The 12,458-nt window shown below is 52.0% G+C and overlaps 1 protein-coding gene across 1 annotated transcript; it reads left to right on the top strand.

Annotated features, from left to right (window-relative positions):
* Positions 1 to 1,200: 1,200 nt before the first annotated feature.
* On the top strand, positions 1,201 to 5,194 carry RMI2 (RecQ mediated genome instability 2). The gene is made up of 2 exons (XM_059416065.1): positions 1,201 to 1,516; positions 3,965 to 5,194. Exons 1-2 carry the CDS (start codon positions 1,201 to 1,203, stop codon positions 4,111 to 4,113), a joined length of 465 nt encoding a protein of 154 aa, XP_059272048.1. The 3' UTR covers positions 4,114 to 5,194.
* Positions 5,195 to 12,458: the final 7,264 nt, after the last annotated feature.

Below are 12,458 nucleotides of genomic sequence, written 5' to 3'. Positions count from 1 at the left end.
CTCTCTGCCAACTTCTGATCTCTGTCTGTCAAATAAATAAAAAAAAATTTTAAAGATTTTACTTATTTATTTGAAACAGAGGGAGAGATCACAAGTAGGCAGAGAGAGAGAGGCGGGAAGCAGGCTCCCTGCTGAGCAGAGATTTCCTAACACAGGGCTTGATCCCAGGACCTGAGCCCAAGGCAGAGGCTTAACGCATTGAGTCGCCCAGGTGCCTCAGAAAATATTTGCATATCAAAAATATGTATGTATATATGTATATGTATATATATATTTAAATATGGATGTTAATATAATCAAAAGTTAACAGTGGATATCTCTGAGTGATTTTTATAATTTGTTGGGTGATTCCAGATTTCCCTTTCTAAATGTTCTACAATGAATGTGCATTTCTTTTGTAAAAAATATGTTTTAGGTTTTGGATTATTTTGTTTTTAAAATATAACAATAGGGGCGCCTGGGTGGGCTCAGTGGGTTAAGCCTCTGCCTTCAGCTCGGGTCATGATCCCAGGGTCCTGGGATGGAGTCCTGCATCGGGCTCTCTGCTCGGTGGGGAGCCTGCTTCCTCCTCTCTCTCTCTTGGCCTGCCTCTCTGCCTGCTTGTGATCTCTGTCTGTCAAATAAATAAATAAAATCTTTAAAAAAATAAATAAAATAAAATATAACAATAATCAAGTAATAGTAATAAAATAATAAAATAAATAATAAAACAATAATCAAAATAGTAGTAAAGGGGGCAGTTTGGGCAGCCGTCTCTGTCCCTCAGCCCGGCCTTCTCCCTTGACTCGGTTCTTCCATCATTCCCAAGAAGCATGGGCTCCCGCTACAGTTCCTTCCAGCATCGATTAGTATTGATGAACCTCAGAGTAATCCCGCCATGCGAGGCGACGTAAATACGGGCATTGTCCGGGTGCCTTGCATGCACAGCAGGTTTTGAGATGCGCTGAAACAAGTTCTTCTCCCCGGTTCATTTATGTATTCTGTGGTAATTGGCTTCGCCCATTCATTCACAGCTTGGGAACGTTTATTTACTTGACGCACGCATGCGCACTCCTGAAGGCTGGAGGAGGCCGCGGGACCGGGAAGCCCCGCCTCCCGGCGCCGACCATTGCTCCGTTCCGCCAGAGCGTCTCTGATTGGTGGCCACGGACCGGGCCCCGCTGCCTATCAAAGTTGGCGGGAAAGCGGAGGCGGGGCAGCATGGCGGCCGCGGCGGCGGCCGCAGCGGCGGGGGACTCGGCTGCCGGCGGCGGCCCAGCGGCCGTGCGGCTGCCGCGGTCACCGCCGCTCAAAGTCCTGGCGGAGCAGCTGCGGCGCGACGCGGAGGGCGGCCCGGGTGCGTGGCGGCTGTCGCGGGCGGCGACCGGCCGCGGGCCCCTGGAGCTGGTGACCGTGTGGATGCAGGGCACGGTGGTGGCGGCGGGCGGCGGCGAGGCGCGGCTGCGGGACCCGAGCGGGGCCTTCTCGGTGCGCGGCCTGGAGCGGGTGCCGCGCGGGCGGCCCTGCCTCGTCCCAGGTAACGGCCCGTCGCGGACGAGGAGCTGACCCTGGTTGTGGGCGGCCGGAGGGCGGGGCCTGGCCGGTCCCCGGCTGGTCACCCGCCGCGGTGCCCTTTCGTCCTGTTCCCCGCCCGCAGCCAGGCTGACCTGCTGATTAGCCTCCCCTGCAGCCCGCTTAGACGCCGCAGGATCCAGACGCTCCCCTAGATAGAATCTCCCGTGGAGGGACCACCCCCCCACACATCGGTATTTGTAACAAGCCCCTCCCCCACGGGTGACCTTTTTTCCCCTCCCCCATCAAGTCTTGGAAAACGCTGTTAAGAGGAAGCCTCTGTTCATCCCTAACGTCTAGACTCGAGTGTGCCTTCCTCCTGGAAGGCCTCCCTGACTTCTAGGAATGTAGGAATGGAAGCTCTCTGGCACCTCCCCTTCGTGGAACTGCCTTGGGCTGTATAGTTATCAAATGTGTGCCTCTTAAATCAGCGGGGTCCTCAGACTTACCCTGAGGAGGGCTTGTGACCACCCGGAGGTCTGGGTGAGGCTGAGAATTTGCCTTTCTAAACCAGCTCCCTGGTGTCGCCAATGTGGATGGCCTTGGGGCCACACTTGGAGAACTGGAGGACCGGGACCCTTTCTGACCTCTCTGACTTCAGCACGAGGTTGAATTCCTGGCTCTGCTTCCCCCTCCCCCCCCCGCTGAGCCTCCTTAGAGCACTTTTCTTAACCGTTCTGAATCTGTCCTGCCTGGGTCAGAAAGAGGCCTGTTGTGTGGCTTCAGTTGAAAAAAAAAAAAAAAAGAAGGTCTTAACACAGCGCCCGGCTCACAGTGAGGTTCCAGACATTGTGCTGTCCTTACTATTATTGAAGCACATGGTCAGCAAACCACAGGCTGCTGCCTCTCCCAACGGCCACGAGCCTTTTTCTTTTCTTTCTTCCTTTTGTTTGTTTTTTTTTTTTTTTTTTTTTCCATTTTCAGATGGTTCAAAAAACTAGAGGATGATTTCATGACATATGGAAAGGATAAGAAATTCAAGTATCTGGAAGGGCCAGAACCACATTTGGGGAAAATCGCGGCCCCAGCGGGGTGGGGGTAGTTGCGGATCCGCGAAGAGGAAGCCGCTGGAGGCGGGCCTACTGGAAATGGTGTGGTCCAGGCCAGCGGATGAAGGCCTGGTGTAAAGGAGGGGGCGTGGTGGGGCCCAGGAGAAGGGAGACGGTGTGGAGACAGTGCTGGGGGCAGAGAGGGTGTGGGTAGGATGAACCCTCCTAACCAGACTGTCTCATCGCCGGAGGAGCAAGTTCCTTCCAGCCTGCTCGTCGTTCTAGCCGTTGGTGCCCTTGTGTAGATATCCTGTTACGCTCCCCTGGCAGGGATCTCCTGGGACTGGTTCGTCTTCCTTGGGTCTTGTCATTCTTTTTCTGAGGGTTCTGACTTTACCAGCACTGGAGAGTCCCTTGGGAGGTATTGGCAAAGTATAGTTTTAGCACTCGCTCCGATCACCGAAGAGCTGCACGTTACTTGCTCAAGTAGAATCTAGAGGTGGGTTCAGAGGAACCAAATTACATCGTGCATCGTGCAAGGGGTAGCCGTCCAAAGAGGCAGGTGTCAGCTTGCCAGCCTTCCTTCAGCCAGAGCCTGATGTGGGTGGAGGGGGCGGGGGGCGGGGCTGCGTGTGAACTCAGCCCTGCTGTTAGAAGCAGTGTGATTAAAGTAGCCTCGTAGGGGCATGCAGTGGGGGCTGGCAGGGTGCCCGTCCTTCCTGCTGTGTTTGGGGTTTTTTACACAATTGAGTTTTTTGTGGTTAAGCCTGGCCAAGTTTTGCTTTCAAGGAGAGCCACTTCCCCAAGGGAATGGGAAGAGAGTCCTGGTTAATATGTCATGAGATCATCCCAATGGCAGCCCGTTCTCTTATTGATTTGCCAGCATGTGCCTGGCTGGTGGCAGGGATTGGTCCCTGGCGGCTGGAACAGCAGGGTGGCCTGGCGGGGTGCTGTGGCCTGCCCAGCTCTTCTGGGCATCAAGGGAAAGTCAGATTTGCTTTGGGGCAAATCTGGAGATATCTTTGCAGAAAGAGGCCTGCTCCTGAGCACAGAGATCAGCCACATACCCTGCGGCACTGGGCAAGAAACAGAGATAAGAGAAAAGCTTGGGGCTTTTGCCCCTGCCTTACAACAGTTGAATTATAACTCCTAACTCCATTGCGAGTCTCTTCCCTTCCTTAGGCATGATTGTTTCGTGCATGATGGTAGCTTGCTGCAATTTTATTTTTTGGTTTTTAAACCAGAAGCCAGAGTTAAACATTGATATCTACTCTCCATAGTTTTTTGGTTTTTTGGTGTGTGTGTGTGTGTGTGTGTGTGTGTGTGTAATTTGCTTCTCTGATAAAGTTAAGCTCTGAAGGATAGGGGTCTCTGTTTTGGTTTTGTATCCATGCGAACATCATCCCGGGCTTTTCTTCTTCTAGGGAAGTATGTGATGGTAATGGGAGTGGTGCAGGAGTGCAGCCCTGAGCCGTGCCTTCAGGCTGTGAAGATGACAGATCTCTCCGATAACCCCATCCACGAAAGCATGTGGGAGCTAGAAGTGGAGGATTTACAGAGGCATCTTCCATAGATGACACTGGAACCCTTGCTAATAACAACAGGAATTCTGAAACAATTTAGGTTCTTACACCATGTAGATTTCACAGGTAGCATTCCGCGTACATTTCTCATAAGTTTCTCCAAGATGCGGTACATTTCTCATAAGTTTCTCCAAGAGTTTTGCTTTGGTTGACCAAGGGTCCGGAGGTGGGATTTCTGTGCACTAGGACATTTCTCTTAACTTAGCCCTCAATGCCCCTTGCTTTGACGACTGTAGATGAAAAGCAGATGTGTGCTCCTTTTTTTTTCCCCCTTTTGGTTGATGTGTGTTAATGCTCTTTAAAGCACGCAGAAATCTCATGTTGCATTTTCCAAGTCTTATAAGTGATGGTTGTTTTTCCGTTGCCACTGGGACCCTGTTTTTACGATGTCGAAGTTGAATCTCACTCATTGCCTGTGTTGATTAAACTGTGGTTGTGGGCTCAGAAACGGACTGCGTGAAATGGGAATGACATCATAGCCCGCCTCTTCTTCCATCAACAACTTCCATGTCCAGCATGCAGGTCAAACAGCGTTTTCCTGCAGCGGGCACCAGCAGCCTCTCCAAGACAGCTCACTCTTGGTGCTGCCAGGGCCGCCAAGCCATTAAGGTGCATTTCCTGGAGATACCGAGGGTTAATACCTGCCGCTCTTCCTCTCTTGGAGCTGTTGAAACACTCAGAAAATGTCTTGTTGAAACTAAAATCAAGATTGAGAATGACTTTTAGGCATTAACCAGACTTCTGCCTCGTAGCTTCTGGTGAGACGCCACGAGGCAGCAATGTCCTGGTGCAACGGTTTTGGGGCTTTTTTTTTTCTCCTTCCAGTTTTACTGAAATACAGTTGACATATGGCATTGTGTAAGGGGTACTGCCTAAGGATTTTAGAGTTCTAGCATTTTCTGGACGGAATGGCTTTTTGTTGCAATTATGTTCAAGGTGGGTTTCTGCTCTCTTACCGGTGCCTGTTTTTCCCAAGATTGTAAATATCAAGGAATTAATATTCCTACAGTGCTGTACAGTTTTGTTGGGTTATTGATCTTCTACCACTAATAAATTATTTTACATGCTGTATTTTTCTTTAAGATTTTTTATTTACTTATTTGAGAGAGAGAGAGAGCAAGGGGAAGGGTAGAGGGAGAAGCAGACTCCCCGCTGAGCAGGGAGCCTGATGTGGGACTCGATCCCAGGACCTTGGGATCACGACCTGAGCTGAAGACAGATGCTTAACCAACGGAGCCACCCAAGCTCCCCCTTTTTTAAAATAGACTATTTTGGGGGGCACCTGGCTGGCTCAGGATCATGGGTTCGAGCCCCACATTGGGTGTGGAGTCTACTTTAGAAAAAAATAGTTTACTTTTTAGATTTGCTTTAGATTTATAGAAAAAAGGAGAAAGTACAGAGTTCCCGTGTACCCCATCCCGCAGGTTCCTCTCTTGTTAATACCTGGCATTGGTGGGTTACATTTGCTATAGTTCCGACACCACACTGATAAAGTATCACTACCTAAAGTCCGCAGTTTTCATCAGGTTCTTGCTTTGTGATCCCCGGTTCTACAAGTTTCTCAAAGACAAAATATTGTGTATCTTCCATGACGGTGTCCTACAGAATCAGAGCACCAGCGTGAAACTTCTCTGTGCCCTACCCACCAAGCCCTCCCTCTCCCTCGACCCCTGGCAGCCGCTGATCTTTCTACTGTCTCCATAGCTTGCCTTTTTCCAGAATGTCTCACAGTTGGAGTCCTACGGGATGTCGTCTTGTCAGACCGGCCTCTTCTCCCTTAGCAGTATGCGTCTAAGCTTCCTCCGTGTGTCTCTGTAACTTGGTGTTTATTTCTTCTTATGGCTGAATGACGCTCCATTGCATAAATATCCCATAGTTTACTTTTCTACCGAAAGACCCCTGTCTGATTCCAGTTTTTGCCAGTTATTAATAGGGCTGACAGAAACGTTAGTGTGCGGGTTTCGTGTGGACTCAAGTTTCCATTTCTCTGTTGTAAATTCCTGGGAGCACCCCTGGGGGTCCCACGGAAGCCTGTATTAGCTTTTGGGGGAAAATGCCGGGCTGTCCCAGGCCACTTAGGCTGCTCTCACAAGATGCCATTGACTAGGGGTTGGGGGCTTGAAAACCACGGACATATAATTTTTCATGGTTCTGGAAGCTTTGGCAAGTCCAAGATGCCAAGATTAGGGTGCCTTTTACTGTTCGTAGATGGCTGTCCTCACATAATGGAAGGGGTAAGGAGCTCTCTGGAGCCTCTTTGCTGGGCAATGATCTCACCCGTGGGGGCTTCACCCTCATGACCTACTCACCCCCCCAAAGGCCCCACCTCCAAATACCATCCCACTGAGGGTTAGGTTTCAACGTAGGCATGTGGCAGAGGGGACACGTGCTCCATCTTTAGCACCGTCCTCTGGACCAGCTGTACCCCTCCACTCTTCCATCGGCCGTGTATGAGCGCGTGTATGATTATCCTATATCGTCACCAGCCCCTGGCATGGTCAGTGTATTTTGGTGTTTTGGATTTGCTAGGCTTCCCCCCACCCCCGATACTAGTTCTATTTTATTTTATGTTTTGAAACTTCTAAAGGCAAGGCAAATCAGAAAGCACCCGCTGTCTTTTATTACTGATCTGAGTTCATGGACTGCTGAAAGCTTGGTTTCGAGCCAGCTCCCGTTCAAAGTTTGGGAATTTTTCGGGCCCAGTTACTGAGTTGCATCAGTAGCTTTGCAAGGGGCGGACCTGAACATGAGCCGTTCTCACGTCGTTACGTGTGCTGTGTGACTGTGAGCAAGTTAACTAACGTCTCTGTGCTTTACTTAGCTCATCTACTAAAAATACAGATTTTCCTTAGCGCCCGGCGCCGATAGAGGAATAAAGGAGGGTGCACAGAAATCACACGTCTGCGTACCCGGCACACGGCAGGCATCGAGTGATTGTTTCTGGGAGCAGGAGAGAGTTCTTCGAGCCACTGACTGCCTTTAAAAAAATTTTTTCTAACGAATAATTTTAGATCCCCCCAAAAATGGCTGAGAGAGTACATAGAGTTCCCATGCACTGCAGCCAGTCTCCTTTATTATTAACATCGTACGTTAACGTGGCATATTTGTGACGATTAATGAACCGCCACGGAGATGTTATTATTAACTGAAGTCTGCACTTTATTCAGACTTAATTTCTTTTTTTTCCTAACGTCCTTTTTCTGTTCCAGGATCCTGTCCAGGATACCCTGTTATATTTAGTCGTCGTGTCTCCTTAGGCTCCTCTCGGCCGAGCCCATGGACCAGTTGCTTTGATTACACAGATATTTAATTCCAACATAGTCCATGGGATCTCCGGTACAGGACCCTCAGCCTAAAACATGATTTCAGAGTTGCTGCGGGGCTCCCAGTTGGAGTCCTCGAGCTGGGAGTGTGGCCGGCTCCTTGACTCCCGGCCCAGAAGTCCGCCCTCCGGAGCCTTGCCCACCACCCCCCGCCCTTCCCCAAAACCCGCTTTCCAGCTAGAAAACGGAGTGGGCTGCCCAGAACCTTCTCATCTCCCTGGGGTTTGTCTTCACCTAACTTTGGTAAATAGTGCCCCGTTGAGAAATGCTGATTTAGCTGATAGGGTTGCCTGTGCGGGGACCTCTGTCAGAAGTGTGGGAGGTGGGGACCAGAGGGTGCCTGCACTTTTTCCGACAGTCCCGCAGACTGCCTGCCGCTCCCAGGGGCTCCTGCGGCCCCAGTGCGGGGGCGCGAGCCCTTGTGGTTCCCCCAAATATTAATAGCTCTCACCGATTCATAGCATTTCCTCCTTGACACCGCTAAATGAAAACGCATCTCGGTTGGGGCTTTTAGTTTTCAGGAGCCAAATCACAGTCGGTTTATCAGCAAGCACCTCCCCCCCACTTCCCCACCAGATGAGGACAGGCTGTGTGCGCTCCCGCCACCCAGCTTCCCTTTTGAAATGGGCTCTTTTCTAAGAACTGAAAATAAGCACCAGAGGCCGTGACTTCACTTTTCTTGGAACTGCTTTACATTAGAAGAAGAAAGACACACACACACATACACACACAGACACACACATGCCTTCATTTAGCTGGTTTTGGATCACTGAGTTCCCTTGTTGTTCCTGCTGTGTCTTCTTGTAAAGCTGAAGTTTTACCGCAAAATTCTGATGCATCAGGTGAGGCAGGAAGGAGAAGCAGGAAGCCCGTGAAACAGTCGAGGGTGCTGGGTCCTGGCTGGTTCCAGTACGATTTAATGCCGGAGGAGGGCACGAGCAGGGATGGACACACTGTGGGGTGATGTTCAGATCCCCAGGGTCGCTGGCATGAGTGTGTGACCCCGAGAGCCGTCAGGCCACCAAATGGGCTAGGGCTGGTGTCACTACCCCCCAGGCCACAGTCCAGATCACAAAACGGCTCAATGATACGGAGAAAAAAACCGCACTTTTCAGCTACAGTGACCTACATTATTGTAGCCATGTTGGAGCCGGTGCAGGAGGAGGTCTCCCAAGAGCCCCTGCCCATTTAGGATATGGGAGATCGAGGCTGAGCCACACCAGGGGTCCAGTCCTGGTCCTGCCCTTTCCTGTCTAACCTTGCACTTGGAGGGCAGTCTCTGAAGTGGAGCTAGTTCTTCCCTCACAGAATGTTCGTGGGAACTGGCGTAGATACCTTTCTCAGTGGGGATCTCTGTAGATAGGCACATACATGGTTCTGAAATCGGCTCTTGGTATCTCTGTACCCATCAGTGGAGGCTTTCCCCTGGTGTGATCGTGGCTTATCTATCTCTGCCCTGTGCGGGGCCTTGCAAAACCGACGTGGGCTGTCAGTAAATTGGGGAGGTGAATGGCCACATTTTAGGTCAGAAGACGGGTTCCACAGGGAACAATGCTTTTGAGTTGACTCTTGGCACACAGCAGTTTTCCAATGAAAGGAGCCCTTCCAGGCCAGGCCTAACAAAAAGCACCCTTTGACTTGAGCACCTGGCTAATGTATAATCAACCCTAGGGTGCTTGCTAGAATGTTGGAGAGAGCAGGGCGTTCTGAAGTACAGACAGCTTGATGCAAAAAAGGCTGGAGGAAAAGAAAAGAGACAGCAGAGCACCACACCACACCCCACCCTCCCCGCCTGGCAAATGTTTGCACTTTGGGCAGACTCGGAAATTACAGTCCCACAGGAATCAGTAAACCTGTCTTGATTTAAAAAAAAAAAAAAAAAAAGCAAATTCAACCAGGAGTTGCATGCCAGGGACTCTGCCAGATTTCCCCTCTGTTACCTCATTTTATTGTGTCAGTGCCTCCCGGACGTTCATTTCCTCCTCCCCGACCTACCCACCCCGGAAAAGGGATGCAGTCCCTCGCCCGAAAGCATCTAGCCAGCCTGTGGCAGAGACAGGTGACGCAGGCCTGCTGATGGTCCCACGTTGTAGGGGAGGTGGCCGGCGCCTTCTTTCTGAGCTGGCTCTTCTCCGATGAAGTCCTCAGACCCATTCTGGAAGCTCCTGGTCTTTCCACTTAGGTGCTGGCTCCCCCTGCTGGCTGGCCCCAGACACCGCTGCCCTGTGCTGTGGGAAATGGGATACCTGCCTGACCCGCGTGGAAAACCACAGAAGGAGGCAAAGGAACAAGCTGGGGCCATGAGAAGCTCACAGCTGTCCACCCTGGGAGTTGTGACCATCGTGGCCAAGCCATCTTGGGGGTGTGTGGTGGGAGACAGTGTTGGACGGGTTCCAGTGGCTCAGCTTTTAAACCCTTGCCCTATTGCCTATTAACTGGGTGACCTTGGATGAGTGGGTTTCACTCCTCTGAATCCTATTTCTGCCATCGGTACAGGGCGTGACTTGGAGTCTGAGAGGTCGTTCACGTGGGCGCTCAAAAAATGTTCACTTCATTGGTCTTTCTACCCTTAAGCACTTGCTGAGCACCTGCTGGGTTCCAGGCTCTGGGGACCCACACAGTGACCAAAAGACACGTGGCGGCTCCCTGTGGAGCACGGTGTCCGCACATGCTTCAAATCGCTGACCTCCTACTCTGCCTCCTCTCTCCGGCTTACAGCCCCACAAGCCTCTGTGGTCAAATCGGGTTTACCGGGATAGTCTCCCCCATCTCAAGGCCTTTATCTAATCACATCTGCAAAGTCTGCGAAAGTAACATTCGCAGGTTCCGGGGATTAGGACTCACACCTCTTCGAGGGAGGCATTCTCCCTACCCAGTCTGCTCTCTGTTCCCCCCAAATTGTATGTCTGTCCCAAAGGCAAAGATGCAGACCCTTGGTCCAGAGGCCCCGCATCTTCCCTAAATGTCTTCTCTGAGGTAATCTGGGTGTGCTGTGGGCGGGCCCTGGGTGTAACCCATCCTGAGTGCCGCTCCTCTCTGTCCAAGAAACCAAGCTCCTCCCCCACAATGGGTGGGTGACAACCCGGAAGGGACGCGGTCAGGTTCTGTCTCTAATCCAAGGGACCAGATATCCAGGCAAAGATGGTGAAGAAGAAGAAACAACGAAGCCCTAGCACATGAAAGTATCTAACTACTGGGCATCCCTCCCCCCTGAGCAAGTAGGGAAAGGAAAGGAGCTTCTTTCTAGAAGCTCAGCACCTACCTCTCCGGGGCATGGGGAGAAAGTGGACCCAGCTGTTTCCATCAAATAGGTGGGGCCTGTTTTGGAAAGACAGCCAGGGCCAGACCCCACCTTGGCGTCTTCCAGGGCACGGCTGTGCAGCCTTTGGGTGCCGAGACTTCCTCCGAGTACCTCCCAGGCCGGGCGTCCCCACGGGAGCCTTAGGGCCATCGCACGTGGCTAATTATCAGCCCCACCTGGGCTGCCTTGCACCTCGTCTCTCCCCACACCTTTAATCAGAATTCGTGTGGGCAGGGCTCAGGAAGACGGAAGCATGCAGAAAGCTCCCCGGTGAGTCTTATAACCAGCCAAGGGTAGCAGGCCCAGATCTACGGCTTCCTAGCGGGGGGGGGGGCACCTGGGGGGAAGTCAGAGCTGCCAGAGCTTGGTTGACGGCTCGGGCCTTTTGCCTTCTCAGATGGGGCCCCCGGAGTCCACAGGAAGGGCAAAGGAAGAACTCGGGAACCCTGGAGAGCGGGACCGAGGGGGGCACCCATCCCCCAGCTTCCGTGAGGAGGAGGAGGAGGACCAGAGGAAGGGAAAAAGCCCCCGCCGAGGAACAGGGCTGGACCACTGCTGCTGAGGTGCCCTAAGGTAGTGATATCAAGGCTTTTTTTTTTTTTTTTTTTCCTGATTTAAGAGAAAGCAAAGGGAAAGGGCGAGGTAGAGGAGAGGGAGCCGCAGAGGGAGAGGGAGAGGGAGAAGCAGACTCCCTGCTGAGCAGGGAGCCCCACACGGGGCTCAAACCCAGAACCCCGGAATCATGACCTGAGCCGAAGGCAGACACTTCACCAACTGAGCCACCCAGGCGTCCCTCAGCTCTCCTGTTTAAAAAGGGAGTCTGTCTGAAGGAAAAACGTTATGTGAACCACAGTACCGGTGGTCTATGAAGGAGGCCTGTGTTTGGGTAGCCCATTCCCTTCCCTTGACCTACAACAGAGCCGTGTGGTCCCGTGCAGCAGCCGCTAGCCTCGCCACACTGTGGAGCGCTCGTCCTGCATCCGGGGCTGCTGGTAGGGTTGCCAGATTTAGCCGCCAAGTACAGGACACCTCCCATTTCCTAAGTGTGTGTCGTGCGCGGTGGCTTCCTTCCAAAGAGGACCCGGTGGGAAGGTGTAGGGGAGAGGGTAGCTTTCCAGTGGAGAAACCTGGGCCCCCACACCTCAGCCAGGTGACCAAGGCGAACATCAGCTATGGTAGGTCCTGCTGAGTACGGTTTGTCCTTGGTTGGGTGTGGTGAGAACGACCCCTTCCCAATGCAACCTTGCCTCCCCACGCCCAAGCCCTGTCTTCCATCATGAGAAAAACCTGAGACACGTCCCAGTTGGTGGGCATTCAACAAAATCCCTGCCCAATACTCCTCAAAACTGTCAAGGTCCTCAAAAACAAGGATCGCTTGAGAAATTGTCGTGCTCAGGGCGAGGTAGGACCACAGCCACAGGTGGTTATTAAGAGCAGGCGAGGCCTAAGGACACCGGACAGTTCAATGTCATGTGGGATCCTGCAGGGAGGAAGGGCACAGGCCAAGAGGAAGTCTGAAAAGAGTACGCAGTTCAGTTAATAACGTCTGGACAAGGTCTGCTTGCAAAAAATTACCATAGAACGTAGGATCTACGTTCTATCCGCCTACCAATAGGCGGATGTGGGGGTGAGGTAGTTGGGAGCTCTCTCCCTTTGTCACAATTCTTCTGTAGATCTAAAACTGGTGTCCCCACCCCCAGAAGTGGCTTTT

This window comes from Mustela nigripes, chromosome 11, assembly GCF_022355385.1.
Source record: "Mustela nigripes isolate SB6536 chromosome 11, MUSNIG.SB6536, whole genome shotgun sequence".
Classification (NCBI taxonomy): Eukaryota; Metazoa; Chordata; class Mammalia; order Carnivora; family Mustelidae; genus Mustela; species Mustela nigripes.
The sequence above is the reverse complement of the archived record's forward strand: the minus strand, read 5'-3'. Positions and strand labels throughout refer to the sequence as shown.

What these genes read in the sequence shown, in the direction of transcription:
- RMI2 (XM_059416065.1), top strand. Translation starts at nt 1,201, where the DNA reads ATGGCGGCCGCGGCGGCGGCCGCAGCGGCGGGGGACTCGGCTGCCGGC. An exon ending in GCGGCCCTGCCTCGTCCCAG is followed by an intron (nt 1,517 to 3,964) that starts GTAACGGCCCGT and finishes TTCTTCTTCTAG; the next exon opens with GGAAGTATGTGATGGTAATG.